Raw genomic sequence first — 20,157 nt, 5'->3', positions numbered from 1 at the left:
TTTTTTTTTTTTTGAGACGGAGTCTAGCTCTGTCGCCCAGGCGGTTGGAGTGCAGTGGGGCGATCTCGGCTCCCTGCAAGCTCCGCCTCCCAGGTTCACGCCATTCTCCTGACTCAGCCTCCCAAGTAGCTGGGACTACAGGCGCCCGCCACCACGCCCGGCTAATTTTTTTTTTTTTTTTTTTTTGTATTTTTAGCAGAGACAGGGTTTCATCATGTTGGCCAGGATAGTCTCAAACTCCTGACCTCAGGCGTTCCGCCCGCCTTGGCCTTCCAAATTGCTGGGATTACAAGCGTGAGCCACTGCACCCGGCCTCATACGGCTCTAATGCCACGCATCAAGTTCTGCATGTATAGTTTCTCATTTTGGCCCCTCAGCAACCCCCCCATGTGCTAGGGACAGTAAATTCTATTCTCACTTTGCAGATAAGAAGACTGCAATTCAAGAAGACACACAGTAGTCTATAACTGAGTCAAGACTGGAACTCAGTTATCCTGATTCCCTCTCGGAGGCTCTTTCTACCATGCCATCTGCTTGTCTGTTGCTTTCCATCCATGAACTCTGGAAAACAAGCTTGAGATACCAAAATTAAAAAGAAAGCTCATCAAAAATGAATAGTTACAACTCTGTAAGTACAAAAATGAAATACTCAAATCTCTTGCCTCCTTTCCTACTAGGAGATAAATGTTAACCTGAGTTCTCTAGCTTTGCACAAATCCACAGCAATTAAGACTGCACAGTGAGGGAAAATACTTTTCTAAAAAACAATCCTAATCAAGTTAAAACAAAAAATTTAAAACATGAAATGGAAGGAACGAAACTGCCGTCCTCCCTTATTTGTGACCCACACTTGTCGATTTTCATATCGGAGTTTCTCAAGCCAGGGGCACATGGCCAAAAACCATGTGAAATGCCAGGTGTTCCAAATAACACCCGACGGGGTAGTGGAAGGAAAGCACTACCTCCCCGGGGAGCAAATGGCCCAACTTCCAGACTTAGTTTTCTGCAGTCTCACACCCGATGTTGCACTAAGAAACCACCTAATTTTTAGGTGGTTTCGTTTACCGAAAAATGAGGTGACTGGGTCCGTGCTCGTATGTAACACTATACTCACGCTTTGCATATTTAAATTCTCAAATATTCACTTAATATATGCATAGACCATTGTCACGTCGTCGGAAGTCGCGTCCTGCCCAGGTGCGCGAGACTCCAGCGGGCCTTCTTGCGGCGCTCGGGTCGGGGTCCAGGTCCGGGCGTGCAACAGAAGCCGTCAGTGGCCCCGCTGGCTAAAAAAGGGCAAGCGTCGGAGGCTCGAGCTAGCGGCCACGGCGCCTCCCAACAGTTCCTAATTCGGGGCGCTCTGCTGGCCCCACCACCTGTTCCCGGCAGCCAATGGGGCCGCGGGGGGCGGCCGGGGCGGAGCGCGGCTACAAAAGGCCGCGGGCCCAGCGCACCCGCCCATCACGCTCCGGGCGCGCTCTCGGGGAGGCTTGGACCGACGCGGCCCAGGCCAGGAACATTCCGTGCGTGGACCAGCCGGGTCGGGGCGATGCTGCGGGTGCGGTGTCTGCGCGGCGGGAGCCGCGGCGCCGAGGCGGTGCACTACATCGGGTCTCGGGTGCGTGCGCCACCGGCCTCGTCTGGCGGCTGCGTGACTCACTCGGTCTTGAGGGTGGCGTGGAGCACCCGCTCGCTCCCTCCACAGAGCCGCCGCCTTCCCTCGCTTTCCCCAGCCAGAATTGCACGAGAGTGTCCCTTCTGGTATCCCTGGGAAGCTCAGCTTCAAGAGCCTTTGCAGGCTCCAGGAGCTGGGCGGCGTCCCCGGGTCGGGGGGAACTTGCGTTGCGGCTCCACCCCTTGGGGTCCACTTGCTGTCTCCGCGTCTGCGGCCTGCTGGCCCACGGTCCTCTACCGGACCTTGGTGCGCTGCACCAAGCTTCCCGCTCGGAGCAAGGGGCTGGGATGACGGAGGCTCCTCTTAGTAAAAGGGTGGCGTTATTGGGGTTCAGTAGCCTAAGTGGGCATCGAGTTGGGGGAGATTTCTGGAAAATGCGTGTGGGGTGGATGGATGGGGAGAAGAGACAAGCAAAGTGGGAATCAGGGACGGGGAGCGAGCGACCAGATTCACTCCAAGTATAATATGCGGTCCCACGTCTGGAGAGGAGTCTGGCGAGTGCAGCCTGTAAGCAGAGTTTCTGCGCTCCCCGCCTTCGGCTGCCCTGGCGGCAGACCCTTGCTCCTAGGACTGGAATCGCTCCGACATTCTGGCTTCCCCCCAGCAACTGGTTCCTGAACAGCTGCCACTCTCCGTCTTGCTTCTGCCTCCACCCGAGTTCCCCTCCTGCCCACTTCCTAAGGCTTTTAACAGAGCAGGATAGAGATTTGGGGGGTTGAGGTTTACTCAGGGGTTGAGGGACCCTCCCTGCTCTAGATTTTATAGGCCATGCATTTTTTAAAGGCTTTTGAAGTTTTTAGATCTCCTTTTTAGTTGTTTGAATTTACGCCTGGGCTAATCCTGATCTTGGCTAGGATACTGTGGGCCATCTGTAAAATGGAGCAGATGGCAGTTGCTCACTCTTAGAATTGAAGTGCCAAAGAATGCGAAGTGTATGTCAAAGATGAAAAAAATTTGATTTGAAGCTGGCTATTCTGAAAGATACGGTCCTTTACAAATGTTTCCACCTTTTCATTTGTAAAGATAAAATAAAATAAAATAAAATAAAAAGCCTAATATTGGTAACCTTTGATACTTGAGGGAAAAGGAGGTTCCATCCTCAGCTGGGACTGGCGGGAAGTTTTAGAGCAGCTGTCTGTGGTTTTCTGAGAGGAGGATTGACCCATCTGCAAAAGAGTTGCTTAAAGCTTGAGTGCAGGAATTGCATTCTGAGATAAAGATGGGAGTGTATGGTCGCTGGGGACACGGTCTTCTGAGGAGTTTTAAAGAGTTACAGCAATTAATAGATAAGACAATTTGTAGATAAACAAGAGGGTTAAAAAATTATCTGCAATCCCACTACCCACCTACACATTGTTAACATCTTGGTTTACGCTCTTCTAAAGGGGTTTAAGTGGCAATGTTATGCTGGATTTTTACCCCATCTCCACTTCCTTCTCTCTGCAAGTACTGATAGAGCAATGCAATACAATAATGTTTTCTTTGTTCTTGGAAGCTTGGACGAACCTTGACGGGATGGGTGCAGCGAACTTTCCAGAGCACCCAGGCAGCTACGGCTTCCTCCCGGAACTCCTTTGCAGCTGACGACAAGGCCACTGAACCTCTGCCCAAGGACTGCCCTGTCTCTTCTTACAACGAATGGGACCCCTTAGAGGAAGTGATAGTGGGCAGAGCAGAAAATGCCTGTGTTCCGCCGTTCACCATCGAGGTGAAGGTAAAGGCTGTTCACATGTCTGAAAGTGCGTTCCCTCCTCACCTGCTGCTGCTACCCTCTGACTGCTTTCCCTTCAGTTTACTCTCAGACCTCTCAATGCAGTGACTAACTCTAAGTTATCTTACCTGACACCTCTGTGGTATTTGACACTGTTTACACCAATGATAATTGCTTCTTTCCTGAAACTCTTCCCCTTGGAATCTAAGAGAGCTTTTCTGGGAATAATAGTTCTTTCTCTTTTCCTCAGATCTTCTTCCGTCACAGCCTGTAATGCCAAGGTTGAATAGAATATTACTTTCAGCCCCCTTCTCTTAGCCATTCTCACAGCTGCCCCTCCCACCTCCTCTCTGGTCCGTATCTCTGTATTGAACTCCTTCCAGATCAACAAGGTAAACTCCTTATGGGATATTGCCACATGACTTCAAACTTGGCACATCTGGAGTTCAGTTGCCAGCCACCCTGCTAAAGTGGACCCCTTCTCATTCCTTCCTTTTAATTATTGGCATTCCTATTTAATCAAGCTAAAACACAAAAGAATCATCTTTGATTTCTCCTTATGTGGCGTCCTCCACATCCATTCTCCAAGGTTTAACAAGGCTTTTGTCAAAATGAATCTTGCCTCATCCCTCTGCTTTGCCTCTCCCTAATGGTTGGGCGCTCATCTGCTGTCTGGACTATTGCAGTTAACTCCTAACTGGTCACTGCTACTCACTCTTCTTACCAAACCACCTTGCAGCTGCAATCCAAGTGATTTTTTAAAACTCAAATGTGATCATGTTTCTCATCCTGCTTCTTTTCCTCCTCTACTTTGCTAGCCAACCCCCTCCCCACCCCCACCCCCGAATTGCTCAGGATAAAGTCCTCATGGTATTCAACATCCTTCCCAATCTGGCTCTTGTCTGCATTTCCAGGATTCCCCATTCCAGTTATTGACTCATCTGTTAGTACAGCAGATTAGCAGTGTTCATTTCTGGTCAAGTCCCTCTCTCCTCTAATATCCCACCCTGGTTTTCAGCAGACTTTATAAGACAACCATATAAGGCAGCTAAACTAGACTACTCACTGTTTCTTCACAAGCCCTGCATCTTTGCCCCTACCTAAGTCTCTTCCACCCATCTTCCTGTGCCCTTTAGTCTGTTTAAACTAGGTAGTTTAAACCTACTACCACCTAGCTTCAATGACACCTTTCACAAAGTGTTCCAGAATTTCCCTGGCAACAAGTAACATCTCCCTTTTTAAAAACTCCTAGTGGTGGCCAGGCACCGTGGCTCACGCCTGTAATCCCAACACTTTGGGAGGCTGAGGTGGGAGGATCACAAGGTCAGGAGATTGAGAACATCCTAGCTAACATGGTGAAAGCCCATCTCCACTAAAAATACAAAAATTAGCTGGGCATGGTGGCGGGCGCCTGTAGTCCCAGCTACTCGGGAGGCTGAGTCAGGAGAATGGCGTGAACCCGGGAGGCAGTGAGCCGAGATTGCACCACTGCACTCCAGCCTGGGCAACAGAACGAGACTCCGTCTCAAAAACAAACAAACAAAAACTCCTAGTGGTTTTCATCTGTAATATTCTTATGTCCAGGGCCTCTGTGGGCCGGTGTTCAGGTTCTGTACTGCATAAGGGTCCCATATCTAAGGGACCACCATCCACATTGTAGACACAGCCTAGACTCCTATTAATAATGGGTTACAAATCTATCTATAATGTCCTTAAATTTTTCCTGAATATTTACACTTTTATTTGTAAAGTGGACTGAGGAAAGAAGTTCTGTAACAGCATTTTCGTGGTCTTCAGAAATATTGCCTATGATGTACCAGGGCTCTAGAGGTATTAATGTAAAAGATCTTCCTTTCTATTTGAAGAAATATGATGTCCACATAGAAACGAAGACCAAGTATCTTATTCCAATTGACTGACAAGGCAGTTGAAGTGCCAGGAAAGCTAAGGAAAGAGAAGTGACCAAGTTCTGGCCAGTTAAGAAGTCCTCTTGAAGAAAATGACTCCTGAGTTAGACCAGGAAGACAGGGAGATAGAAAAAGTAATAACTTCTAATTGTTCTGAAATTGTCTTTGGTTCTGATATTTGGAATTTGGTGAGAAGATTAATTTATACACCATCCACATGTTTTTAAAAGGCATAGTCTTCTTAAGTCTTTCCTTGAAAAGTCCCATCCCCTAACCATTTTAATTGGGTGGAATTAAAATTTAAATCCAAGCAATAATTTATCCTTCTACTTGTCTTTACAATGATAGACTTTCATATCATGTGATTTTACAGAATCAGAATTCTCAGACATAATTTTGAGTTCTTTGTCACTTGATTTATGACTTTAGACTGTCATTTCATGGGCTTGTGGAAAATGTACTATGCTGAAGTCAGGAGTCTGGGATTAATTAGGTATTTGATAAAAGCTTGATAGCTAGTCTCGGTTAATCAGTTATTTGACCTTGTACAAGATTCCACAGCTTTCTGGGCCACTGTAAAATGAAGATACTAAGAGGTTTGCTATCTACCTAACAGGATTAAGGATTAATCTAAAGGTAAAAGATTACATGTTAAGTATTTTAAAGAACAAAACAACAACTTATTATAGTTGTATGGATCCAGTTTGCCAATTACATTCCAAAGGTACTTTGGGGGTATAATAGTTGTATATACCAATAACATTAGCAGTGTTGATTTCATTCATTTGTCTGGTTCTTTTTCTTTGTTTATTCTTCTCTCTTTCTCTTTCTCTCTTTGATTCTAGACAGGAAATAACGGTTATTTCTGTTTCATGCCATGTGCTAAGCCTGGTTTTGAGGGACAAGAAAGTAAATCCAAGATATGCATGGATCCTAGCAGGCAAGGCCGTGCCTTGTAGTAAAGAAGAATGACATATATTAATCAGTTTAGGAATAATAAAAAAAAAAATAATGTAGTAAACTGTCTATAGGCAATCAGAGCAGAAGATGTTGGAAGATATAAGTACTAGAGAAATTTTAAGGAAAGGAATGTGGAACATAATTGTTAGGAAGCATAATTTTTTAAAGCTCTGTGACTTTTTGTTCTGCAAAATATAGTAAATATTTGCTATCATTTTTTTTTTTTTTTTTTTTTTTTTTTTTTTTGAGACAGAGTCTTGCTCTGTCGCCCAGACTGGAGTGCAGTGGCGCAATCTTGGCTCACTGCAAGCTCCGCCTCCCAGGTTCACACCATTCTCCTGCCTTAGCCTCCTGAGTAGCTGGGACTACAGGTGCCCACCACCAGACCTGGCTAATTTTTTTTTGTATGTTTTTTTTTTTGTTTTGTTTTGTTTTGTTTTTTGAGACGGAGTCTCGCTCTGTCGCCCAGGCTGGAGTGCAGTGGCGCGATCTCGGCTCACTGCAAGCTCCGCCTCCTGGGTTTACGCCATTCTCCTGCCTCAGCCTCCTGAGTAGCTGGGACTACAGGCGCCCGCCACCGCGCCCGGCTAATTTTTTGTATTTTTAGTAGAGACGGGGTTTCACTGTGGTCTCGATCTCCTGACCTTGTGATCCGCCCGCCTCGGCCTCCCAAAGTGCTGGGATTACAGGCGTGAGCCACCGCGCCCGGCCTTTTTTGTATGTTTAGTAGAGACAGGGTTTCACCATGTTAGCCAGGATGGTCTCTATCTCCTGACCTCGTGATCTGCCCGCCTTGGCCTCCCAAAGTGCTGGGATTACAGGGGTGAGCCACCGTGCCCAGCCTCAAGTATGTTTTTTGCTTTGCTTTTGTCTTTTTAAAAGTAAAGCCCTTAATAAAGGACCTTTTATAAAATACAAGATTAATCAAGATTAGTGTAATATAAGCTTACAGCTGGATAAATACATTTCTGTTGTCATTTCTTAGCCTTCCAAAGACAGTATTTAAAAATTCACTTGGCAAACCGTTGCAAAGGGTTTTAGGCTTTGAAAGAGTATAAAGGTTCAAGGAATGCAGACATACCTTTGCAACAGATTATTATAAACATCATATGCTAAGCATCTAATATAGTGTTCATTATCTTGCAAACAACTTGGTAAATGATTGCTAGCTCATTTAGCAGGGTTTTAAAGGAAGTGTAAACAATTTCTAGCTATCTCTTGTAAAATGTATTGTGCCCTGATCATTTGTATTTTGCCCAACCTTTGCCAGATTATAAACTCTACAAGAAAAATTCACATTTGTTCAAATAACCTTTTTCTCCCAGGAAAGTTTAATTTATCAAAGCAAGTTTCACTCTGCACAAATAGTCACGGAGGATACTTTGGAATGAGTCTAGTGAGACTGCGTAACTCTGCATCTCCTGTAACCCAGTGTTAAATTTTCAAAGGCTTCTTGTCCCTAGTGGATTGTAGGAGATGTGCCTGGCATGAGAAGGAGGAAGTGGTGAATGGATGAGTAGTACCAGCGTGTATCTGAGAGGAATATAAAGAGTCATTATTATCCTCTTTCTGGTTGCTGTTGCAGAAATTCCTAGGAGTAGAAAACAGTGGAGTGCTTTTATTTTGTTTTTTGAAAGGGTAGCTTGGTCTTATAAAATGTTTAATGCTGATAACATTTTTCATAGGCCAGAAATTCAGCCTGCTGTTTGCCTATAGACCTTAGTAAAAGCTAATTAATGATTCAGACCCCAGGCGTCAGCAAACTTCATCTTTGTACCAGATAATAAGTAATTTAGGCTTTGCAGACCATCGGTCTCTGTTGAACTACTCAGCTCTCAGCTGTGCCATTGTAGTGCAAAAGCAGTCATAGACAATATGTAAACAAATGAATGTGCCTGCATTCCCATAAAACTTTATTTACAAAAACAAGCAGCAGGCCAAATTTGCCTATGGACGTTTGTTTACCAGCCTCTAAGAGTTTCACTGGCATCATTCAGTTTTTCTAAAGACCTGTTTCTTGGCTTACTCCTTATTCACCAATCTGGGTTCCAGTGTAACTGATGTGAACTTGGATGTTGAACTAAAAGAGATGGGTCCACTTTCATATATTTGATATTTATCAGACTGAGATAAAAATGGAAGTAGAGACACAAAATCTAGAAAAGACACTGTCTTTGACATTAAAGAGCTAAATATCTAGACATTTGGTCAGTCTTGATGAGTAAAAGCCATTGGGACAGTTTGAACTTGTTAAGCAATTCCAGTCTTTTTTTTTTTTTTGAGACGGAGTCTCGCTCTGTCACCCGGGCTGGAGTGCAGTGGCGCGATCTCGGCTCACTGCAAGCTCCGCCTCCCGGGTTCACGCCATTCTCCCGCCTCAGCCTCCGAGTAGCTGGGACTACAGGCGCCCGCCACCACGCCCGGCTAGTTTTTTGTATTTTTAGTAGAGACGGGGTTTCACCATGTTAGCCAGGATGGTCTCGATCTCCTGACCTCGTGATCCACCCGCCTCGGCCTCCCAAAGTGCTGGGATTACAGGCTTGAGCCACCGCGCCCGGCCAAGCAATTCCAGTCTTAAAAGTTTTTGCCCATCTAGTTAGAAGTGTTCAAACCAGTATAACATGCAAGTCCCATGATGTATTAGGGACACTCTTCAAGTAACAGTCAGAGAACTTGAGTTCTAGTCCTGCTTGTGCAGATAGTTAGCAAGCATGTGACCAGCCAGAGCCTCTTTCCTTACATGTGAAATAAGCATATGAGAGCTTGCCCTGTTTCTTTGATAGGATTGCTGGGAAACCAAATGAGAATATCCAGCTAAAGTAGACACACTCTGACACACTTGAGCCCATTACCAAGTTTTACACCTTCTTTCTAGTACTTATTGATAACCCTAATTATCTGATTGATGGTGGAGACCCTCATATCTGACATGGTCAGGACTAATAGTTGGTCAGTTCATCAATTATATAAATAAACATTTTAAAAATACCTGCTTTAAACATTTTTAAACAAAAATTTAAAACATTTAAAACTTTTTTTTTTTTTTTTTTTTTTTTTGAGACGGAGTCTGGCTCTGTCGCCCAGGCTGGAGTGCAGTGGCCGGATCTCAGCTCACTGCAAGCTCCGCCTCCCGGGTTCACGCCATTCTCCTGCCTCAGCCTCCCGAGTAGTTGGGACTACAGGCGCCCGCCACCGCGCCCGGCTAGTTTTTTGTATTTTTTAGTAGAGACGGGGTTTCACCGTGTTAGCCAGGATGGTCTCGATCTCCTGACCTCGTGATCCGCCCGTCTCGGCCTCCCAAAGTGCTGGGATTACAGGCTTGAGCCACCGCGCCCGGCCATTTAAAACATTTTTAAACTTAAAATATATCAATGTACATTGCGTTGCTAATCTTTTGATGAAGGTTCAAGTCTTTTTCTTAGAGTCTGGATTCTCTGATTGGAGTTCTGCTTCCTGTAGCTTGAAAAATGGGAAGATGCATCATGTACATTTCCCAATGTATTTATGCAAATTGACTGAGAACTTAGACATTTGGAAAACAATCTGAATGCAGAATATGTCTAGATTTTTACATGTTTGAAAACCAATATTTTGGCCGGGCACAGTGGCTCATGCCTGTAATCCCAGCGCTTTGGGAGGCTCAGGCAGGTGGATCACGAGGTCAGGAGTTCAAGACCAGCCTGGCCAACATGGTGAAACCCTGTCTCTACTAAAAATACAAAAAATTAGCCGGGTGTGGTGGCCTGCGCCTGTAATCCCAGCTACTCAGGAAGCTGAGGCAGGAGAAACATTTGAACCTGGTGGGAGGCGGAGGGTGCAGTGAGCTGAGGGTGTAGTACCACTGCACTCCTGCCTGGGCAACAGAGTGAGACGCCGTCTCAAACAAAACAAAACAAAACAATATTTTAGAGCTGTTGCACCTACCCTATTCAACAATAATTTTTAGCAAACTGATTGAGCCATTTTAAAGCATTCAAATGTTTTCTCTTTGGTAGTCTTCTAAAATACATATAGCCCTGGAAACTTTCTAAATTTTTTTTTCAGTTATTAAAAATTTGTGAATTTGCTTATCATATCACTTTCTTCTATGACAAAAAGACTCGAAAAGATGTAAGAGCTGAATGGATTAGAAAAAGGAGAGGTGTGGTTGGTGTGAGGCATTTTGACAGGGAATTACCAAAGGCATATTTTCACTGTTACACAATTTTGGCAAGTGTTAATTCTGTTGAACGGGAAAATCAATAATGGTTTTTTTGTTGTCTGTCTGTCTTTTCTTTTCTTTTCCTTCCTTTCTTTCTTTCCTTCCTTCTTTCCTTTTCTTTCCTTCCTTCCTTCTTTCTTTTCTTTTCTTTTCCTTTCTTTTTTTGAGACAGAGTCTCGCTCTATTGCCCAGGCTGGAGTGCTGTGGCACGATCTCAGCTCACTGCAACCTCTGCCTCCTGTGTTCAAGCAGTTCTCCTGCCTTGGCCTCCGAAGTAGCTGTGACTATAGGCACATGCCACCAGGCCTGGCTAATTTTTGAATTTTTAGTAGAAATGGGATTTCGCCATATTGGCCAGGCTGGTCTCGAACTCCTGACCTCAAGCTATCTGCCCGCCTCGGCCTCCCAAAGTGCTGGGATTACAGGCTGAGCCACCATGCCTGACCAATGATGGGGTTTAAAGATAAATAAAGCATATTTGAAAGTATATTCCTGATCTTAACAGGGTCTAAATATCTTTTTTTCCCTTCACAAAATATCTTGAGGTGCTATTTTCCAGACAGAATTCTGAGATGCATGGATAACCCATGGTTTTGGCTTAGTATAAGTGCTTTTATTCTCTTATGCTAGTTTGTGTGTTCTCTTGTTCCGTTTTATTGAGGCTCTCTGGTAGAAGTGCTATGTCCTGTTTTGTCTGCAAAGTGTGGCAAAAAAAAAAACTGGCCAAGAGGATTCCAAGCCTGTCTGAAGGTAAACATGCTGTTAGTGGTTGGGCATGAAATCTCAGGCAGAAGGAGCAAAAGACCTCAAAACATCAAGATGTTTTAGAGTTCTTCATTCAACAGATACTGAGTGTCTGCCCAGAGAGCATCTGTGCTCAATGCTAGGAATCAGCACTGAACGTGGCGTGGTTGGAGTCTCAATTCCAATACCTTATACAAAGAGCTGTTTACTGCCTATAAACCTATCATGAGCTGTATTTTTCTCCTGTAAGTATTGGGTTTATTTGCTTCTACTTCCAGGCCAACACATATGAAAAGTACTGGCCATTTTACCAGAAGCATGGAGGGCATTATTTTCCCAAAGATCATTTGAAAAAGGCTGTTACTGAAATTGAAGAAATGTGCAATATTTTAAAAATGGAAGGAGTGACAGTGAGGAGGCCTGACCCCATTGACTGGTCATTGAAGTATAAAACTCCTGATTTTGAGTCTACGGGTAAGTGATGTCAGATAACTAAACTGCCAGTGTCTGAATTTTCAGTGTCTTTCTTAATGTGTAGGGGGAAAGCTCCAAAAAATTTCTTGGAGAGTCCTTTGCTTTGCTAGTTCTTGAAAACTTTAAAGATTTATTTAGGAATGGTTTGGTCCATGTTGATATGATTAAGATGTATACATTCCAAACTCCATTCCATCTAGTGGAATCTCCGTGAAATAACAAATTTTCCTAAACTTTATAGTCATTTCCTTACATAAGAACAGTGGATTCATTTAATTTTCCTCAAGAACAGAAATTAAAAGGGGAATAGAAACATTTCCATTTTATTTTTAACTGACATTGCTGCATGACTGTTCTTGTGCCTTAGGTCACTGTTCTAATTTCTAGTTTTAGATTGATCCTTGGCTCAGTGTTTATCTTGTGATGCTGATGGTCCTTTAAGAGCTCTGTTTCGGTATAGCAAGAAAGGAGCTTACAAATGGTGAAAGCTTGGTGGTTCAACATCTCTTTGTACAAAGACTTTATTCCTTCACTTTTTTTCTTTTTTTTTTTTCTTGGCTTCCTTACCACCACACAGAATTCATGTGAACAATCTAGTATGTATTATTCAAATTTTTTGCCATTTTCATATATACATATACACATGTATTTTTACTAGTTTTTTTAACCAAAAGAAGAGGTCATATTATATAGACTTTTTTTTTTTTTGAGACAGAATCTCACTCTGTTGCCCAGGCTGGAGTGCAGTGGTACAATCTCTGCTCACTGCAGCCTTGGCCTCCTGGTTCAAGTGATTCTCCTGCCTCAGTCTCCCGAGTAGCTAGGATTACAGGCACATGCCATCATGCCTGGCTAATTTTTTTTTGTATTCTTTTAGTAGAGACGGGGCTTGACCATGTTGGCCAGGCAGCTCTTGAACTCCTGACCAGCCCGGTCAGGATCAAGTGATCCGCCCATCTTGGCCTCCCAAAGTGCTGGGATTACAGGCATGAACCACTGCGCCTAGCCCTATATAGACCTTTTTTGTCTTGGAAATTAACACTGCTGAAGTTGTCATGGAATTTTTTGGTCTGACAGGTTTATACAGTGCAATGCCTCGAGACATCCTGATAGTTGTGGGCAATGAGATTATCGAGGCTCCCATGGCATGGCGTTCACGCTTCTTTGAGTACCGAGCGTACAGGTCAATTATCAAAGACTACTTCCACCGTGGCGCCAAGTGGACAACAGCTCCTAAGCCCACAATGGCTGATGAGCTTTATGACCGGGTGAGTCCCTAATAATAGGCTAGCTTATTACTAACTTTTCTAACTGATCTACAAAGAGTAAGATAGAGATTCTCTGATACCTTTTACATATTATGCATTTTAGAAAGAGAAAACATCATCTTATTTTTAAGAAGTGATTATTTTATGATGAATACGATAAGAGTAAATGATCCTATGATAGTAATAATAATTGCTAACACTTTTTGGTGCTTACCTTCTTCTGGGTCCTGGGTTAAACCCTTTATTTACATCCTCAATCCTGTTTGTTTTTCACAACAACCCTAATGATACTGTGGTATCATTCCATTAGAGGGGGAAAAACTTGCCTACAGGTGTACCACTATTCATTAGTGGAACCAGAAAAGTCACTAGACTGAAGTTCACTTTTCTTCTTCTAGAAAAAGAACCTGGTCTACAGTCCAAATTCACAGTAAAATGAAATGTATGTCCCTTATTAAATCAGTTACCATTTGATCTTTTATAGAAAAAAAACTGAAAATCAAAATAGCTTCTGGGTTTAAAGACAGAAATAATGAATTAGTTTGGCCACTCCCAATCAAATTTGGCAGGGGAAACATGGCATCTCATTTTATGGTATGAGTTAGGCTCGGGACCAAATTCCTTTTCTAAAAGAACAGAATGACTTCATCCTGTTTACTTTCCGTACGGGTCATGGAATATTCTCAGAATCAGTTACTGCCTCTGTATCACTTTTTTTTTTTTTTTTTTTTTTTTGGAGACAGAGCCTTGCTCTGTTGCCCAGACTGGAGTGCAGTGGCATGATCTCAGCTCACTGCAGCCTCTACCTCCCAGGTTCCAGCAATTCTCCTGCCTCAGCCTCCTGGGTAGCTCTGATGACAGGTACATGCCACTATGCCTGACTAATTTTTGTATTTTTAGTAGAAACGGGATTTCACCATGTTGGTCAGGCTGGTCTCGAACTCCTGACCTCAGGTGATCTGCTCACTTTGGCCTCCCAAAGTGCTGGGATTACAGGCATGAGCCATCTCACCTGGCATGTACCATTTTTTTCTAAGTACATCGTGCCCCCTCATCCTTAGGGGACACGTTCCAGACTCTCAGTGGATGCTGATACTGAACTCTATATATTTTGTTTTTTCCTATACATATATACATACCTATGATGAAGTTGAATTTACAAATTAGGCACAGTAAGACTAACAACAATAATGAATAAGAAAATGGAACAATTATATAAATATACTTAAAGTTAGGTGAATGTGGTCTGTTTCTCTTAAAATAATGTTTTGGGACAACAGTTGACTGCAGGTAACTGAAACCATGGAAAGTGAAATCATGGGTAAAGGAGGACTATTGTATCAGGAAATTACTGTAATGCTAGTTTGTTGTTTTATTGTTGTTTTGGTTTATTTATCATGGACCCGCTTCTTTCCCAGGCATGTTTTAGTCTAGAACTGAGTAGTAATATTTTGGAAAATGATGTTAAACTAATTTTCTTAGTACTGTATGCCTTTTAAATAGTTTTCTCATGATCCAATGCATTGTTTGTGTTCATTCTTGTTCCAATTAGGATTATCCCATCCACTCTGTAGAAGACAGACACAAATTGGCTGCTCAGGGAAAATTTGTGACAACTGAGTTTGAGCCATGCTTTGATGCTGCTGACTTCATTCGAGCTGGAAAAGATATTTTTGCACAGAGAAGCCAGGTAAATGCAGGCTGCCTCTGAAATTTCACACTATATTATTGTATTCTTTACTTCCAAATTAAAATATTTTCATCCTAAATTTTTTTCACCTTGAATATTTTTAGTTTTCTAGACGTAGAACCAAATATTTATTGATTGTATGTCTTTCTTTTGTTTTCAGGTTACAAACTACCTAGGCATTGAATGGATGCGTAGGCATCTTGCTCCAGATTACAGAGTACATATCATCTCCTTTAAAGATCCCAATCCCATGCATATTGATGCTACCTTCAACATCATTGGACCTGGTACTGTGCTTTCCAACCCTGACCGACCATGTCACCAGGTAAGAGATTTCTCGGGACTCTGGAAAAGCAACAGAATCTAGTAACTAAAATCATTGACACTTTTATTTTAAGCACTTCCATGGTTCCTAATGGTTCTGAATGACAGATTCAGCAGGGCTCAACATTATTATGATCAAACATTGGATTCCTTATGGTTTATTACAAGATGTCCACCATGCAGAAATATACGTAGTTGACACAATAATTAGTATGGGATCATCAGACTTTGGCTGCTTGCTGTTGTCAAAGTCTCAGATTTGTGCATATGTGTGTATTGTTATCAAACAGGGTGACATTATCTCATAACTTGCAACAGTGGTTCCACAGCAGCAAATTTTAGACAAGATGATCCTTGCATGGGCAGGGCAATGCCACTGGACAGTGGTGGTCTTCCCTCTACAGTGGGTTAGGCTCCCTTTGGCCAGCCCTGCTTTGTAGGGAGAAGCAGAGCCACTGAACTGCAGCTGGTCTATCCCTTTCACCTGCAGCCTCCTACTTTCTGTCCACAGCCGCCTACTTCTAGTTAGGTGATGAGTGATTTTCTGTTATTTGCAAGATTGCAGTACAACTTTTAAAAACCACTGTTATGCTGTGTCACTGTTCATTTCTGTTTTTTATTTTTAGACCCGATGACCATGACTACTTATTCATTTCATTTTATTATCATTTATTCATGTAGTTAGTGGTTATGTGAACACAGGGATGGCTGAGTTGCAAAAGGTCACTAAGGACAATATGGTTCTTTGAGAATGCATAGCTAACATCTGTCTTTATACCATGGTCCTAGATACAAAATGATGGACAAGAAGTAGAAGGACTGTGGGTTTGACGTAGTCACATTTTTGTTTTCTTGTAACTAAATAGGAAATTTTTCAATTTTTAAAATGAGAATTTCTAAGAAAAGTATCTTTGGTTTTTTAAGACTCTGAAACCAGAGAAAAGTATAAGACTGTCTTTAAAAGCTTCAATATTTCTGTTACTTTTTAACTTTAATCTGGGGATTTTATGTACATTTTTAATTAGGATTTAGACAAAATCACCCAAATGTTTAGAAATTTTAATTTCTTTATTTTGGAAGCTGAGAAGACAGCTTCTCAAAAAGAATTATTAGGGTTATTAGAGACTAAGAATAATAATAGTATATGTGAATTTAACAGTTTTGGGGGGTTTTTTCGGTCTTACAGATTGATCTTTTCAAGAAAGCAGGATGGACTATCATTACTCCTCCAACACCAATCATCCCAGACGGTATGTTTACTTTCATACACTGATAGACTAAAATAATGACTTTAGTGACCAAGGATCTTTTGCCTATAGAGAGGAGCCCGATGTTAGCAGCTTAGAGAATGTGTTTCCTCAGTAAGGTGTAAAGTGGTGCTTGGGACTATGAGCATCAGAAAAAGGCTGGGACTTGTGTTTGCAACTTTTTCTTCCATAGAAAATGAAGTGAGGAGAAGACAGAATAAGACAACATCACATAAAGCAAGATATGACTTTTTTTTTTTTTTTTGAGACAGTGTCTTGCTCTGTCGCCCAGGCTTAAGTGCAGTTGTGCATTCACAGCTCACTGCAGCCTCAGACTCCTGGGCTCAAGTGATCTTTCCACTTCAGCTTTCTAAGTAGCTGGGGCTATAAGTGCAGGCCACTATGCCCAGCAAGTTATTTTTTGTTTGTTTGTTTGTTTGTAGAGATGATATCTTGCTGTGTTCCCCAGTGAGACACCATCTCTGGGCAATAGTCTCAAACTCCTAGGCTCAAGGAATCCTCCTGCCTCAGCCTCCCAAAGTGCTAGGATTATACCATGCCCAGCCAAGATACGACTTTTAAAAGAAAACAGGGTGAAATTCAAATGTGTAATGAGTACAGATTGATTCATACCATTTATAGATAAATTGTTTTAAGATTAAAATAAGCGTTCACATGGAAAGTGAACTACTGAAAGAATTGAGCTGTCACTTTAATATTCTTCACTTGTAAATCCTTGCTTTAAACCAAAATCATAGCAGACGTGGTTTAACAGTTGTTGCTGTTTTTAGATCATCCACTCTGGATGTCATCCAAATGGCTTTCCATGAATGTCTTAATGCTAGATGAAAAACGTGTTATGGTGGATGCCAATGAAGTTCCAACTCAAAAGATGTTTGAAAAGCTGGGTATGTACAACAAATGAAACATGTTGTCATACATGAAAATGTTAAAGGAGAAGAACTAAAGAAATGACATGCTAGGTTTGATAAATGGTTTATCTAATTCAATTTTGATTCCTTTTAGAGGCACCAAGTTATTATTTCACAGAAAGTCAGTATTTTTATTTTCAACACACGTAGCCCCCAGAAGTTGGAGATGCATCCTGAACTCCTGAGACACCCCCTTAGCAATAAGTTTATAAATCTTATGTGACTTAGCCAGCCTCCTGGTGCCCATGTGTGGAAAACCACCCCTTTGCAGGTGAGCAGATAGCTTGGCCAGCCCTTCTTCAAATAAGAAATCATTGTGGGTCCTTTAAAAGTGTCCTGTCATCATATATTTTAAAGGACTCATAAGTGTACAGATGCAGAAGTGACTTTTATGTGTAATAAGCATAGTTAACAAAGTAGTGAAACGCAAGAAAGTGTGTCAGTAAATCATTCAGTTTTGAACTGAAGAGCAGGACTGGGCTTTACTTAAGTAGGAGTTTACTTATCCTGATATTCAAAATTTAGACCAGTGATTCTAGTATTATTGAGAAAAATGTTGAAGGAAAGGATTTTCATATGAGCTGTTATAAAGATGTGTGTGTGTGTGTGTGTGTGTGTGTATATGTGTGTGTGTGTGTGTGTTTTGAGACAGAGCCGTGTCACCCAGGCTGTAGTGCAGTGGCACGACCTCGACTCACTGCAACCTACACTTCCTGGGTTCAAGCGATTCTCTTGCCTCAGCCTCCTGAGTAGCTGGGATTACAGGCATGCACCACCATGCCTGGCTAATTTTGTATTTTTAGTAGAGAGTGACTCGGCCAGGCTGGTCTCGAACTCCGACCTCAAGTGATCCACCCACCTCTGCCTCCCATAGCGTTGGGATTATGGGTGTGAGCCACCATGCCCGACTAGGAAAGTCTTTCTGAATGGCTCATGCCACCTTCCTCTCCCTGGCTATACCAATGGACCTTTAGTGACTTTGTAGCCTATCCTCCTCTCAAAATAATTGGCTTCTTGAGGAAGAAGAATAGATTTTCTTTTTAAAACCCCACTATGTCTAACACAACAGATTCTTCCTAAATACCATTGGTTAAATAGGCCACGCACATCATAGCCTTGTTATTACAGATGGTACCAGATTAAACTGATTGCTGGATTTGCTTTGGTACCTGTATAACCATACAAACCCAGATATTAAAACACCAGCTGTGTTCCATTGTTTCCTTATGGTGGCCTGGTGAAGTTAATCTGTCTCAGTAAACTCTCCTTATATGTGAATATGTAAAGTCAACTTTTCAGGTCAGCTAAATTTTGCTTTGCCTATTAAATTAACATGGTAAAATTAGAAACAGTCTGACAAAGTAGTTAACGTGTAATTCTAAAAGGCCTTGAGATTTTAGTACTTGACCATTTTGAACACTTGATAGGTCTACCTGCTCAGTCTATTGACTTGTGAATAGTCAATAAAATAAAACTTCAGAGTTCTCTGTTGACTTTTTGGAGAAGATTTTATATTAGCAGATGAAATATAGTTGGTGAAAATAAAATTGGAAAAGAAAAGACTATTCTGGATTGGGTATCCTTAAGGATTAGAACCACAAGATTCCTCCAAATCTGTAGGCCTACTTTCTCTAGGAGAATCTTCATGTTAGTCCATCTAACTGACCTCATCTCTCTTTCAATGCAGGTATCACTACCATTAAAGTTAACATTCGTAATGCCAATTCCCTGGGAGGAGGCTTCCACTGCTGGACCTGCGATGTCCGGCGCCGAGGCACCCTGCAGTCCTACTTGGACTGAACAGGCCTGATGGAGCTTGTGGCTGGCCTCAGATACACCTAAGAAGCTTAGGGGCAAGGTTCATTATCCTGCTTTGAAAAGTGCATGAACTGTAGTGCTTTAAACAATCATCTCCTTAACAGGGGTCGTAAGCCTGGTTTGCTTCTATTACTTTTCTTTGACATAAAGAAAATAACTTCTGCTAGGTATTACTCTCTACTCCTAAAGTTATTTACTATTTGGCTTCAAGTATAAAATTTTGGTGAATGTGTACCAAGACAAAAATTAGTCACCTGAGTAACTTGGCCACTAATAATTAACCATCTACCTCTGTTTTTAATTTTCTTTCCAAAAGGCAGCTTGAAATGTTGGTCCTAATCTTAATTTTTTTTTCCTTTTCTATAGACTTGAGAATGTTTTTCTCTAAATGAGAGAAAGACTTAGAATGTACACAGATCCTAAATAGAATCAGATAATCTCTTTTTTTTATAAAGGAGAGAAAGACTTAGAACATACACGGATCCTAAGTAGAACCAGGTAATTGTCTCTTTCTAATAAGGAATTTGGGTAATTTTTAATTTTTTGTTTTTTAAAAAATAACCTAGACTATGCAAAACATCAAAGTGAATTTTCCATGAATGTTTTTAATATTCTCATCTCAACATTGTGATATATGCTACTAAAAACCTTTTCATATACATCTTACCTCATATCAAGTGAATTATTTTAATCTTTTCCTCTCTTTCCAAAAATTTACAGGAATGTTTAGTGTAATTGGATTTCGCTATCAGTTCCCATCCTTAAGTTTTGATATTCAATATCTGATAGATACACTGCATCTTTGGTAATCTAAGATTTGTTTACAAATGTGCAAATTATTTACAGCATAGACTTTATAAGCATTAAAAAAAACTAATGGAGGTAAAACCTATATGCGATGTGAAATAATTTTAGTGTTGATACTGTATGTGTATTTTTATTCTAATAAACTTTTGTGTTCCAGACTGAATTTGGCATTGGTCTAGTCATTTTAGTGTAAGTAAATTATAGGAATGTGGCTCTTGATACAGAATTCTGATTCTCTAAATAAATAACATATTCATCACAAAGTAAACCTAATACTTACATTCAGAAATCCTTAGCAAAGTCAGATTTTTGTTTATTAATTCATTCATTCATTCAAAAATATCTGAATATCTTCTGAGTATAAGGAGTAATCCTAGGCCCCGGAAAGGAAGAGTCTCT

General features: G+C 41.6%; 1 protein-coding gene across 1 annotated transcript; it reads left to right on the top strand.

Annotated features, from left to right (window-relative positions):
- Positions 1-444: 444 nt before the first annotated feature.
- Positions 445-19,921, top strand: GATM (glycine amidinotransferase). The gene is made up of 9 exons (XM_050797873.1): positions 445-1,618; positions 3,171-3,389; positions 11,477-11,672; positions 12,750-12,940; positions 14,493-14,630; positions 14,791-14,955; positions 16,141-16,204; positions 16,993-17,109; positions 18,821-19,921. The coding sequence occupies exons 1-9, from the start codon at positions 1,550-1,552 to the stop codon at positions 18,931-18,933; spliced, it is 1,272 nt and encodes a 423-aa protein (XP_050653830.1). The 5' UTR covers positions 445-1,549; the 3' UTR covers positions 18,934-19,921.
- The last annotated feature ends 236 nt before the right edge of the window (positions 19,922-20,157 follow it).

Source organism: Macaca thibetana, chromosome 7 (genome assembly GCF_024542745.1).
Source record: "Macaca thibetana thibetana isolate TM-01 chromosome 7, ASM2454274v1, whole genome shotgun sequence".
Taxonomy (NCBI): Eukaryota; Metazoa; Chordata; class Mammalia; order Primates; family Cercopithecidae; genus Macaca; species Macaca thibetana.
The sequence above is the reverse complement of the archived record's forward strand: the minus strand, read 5'-3'. Positions and strand labels throughout refer to the sequence as shown.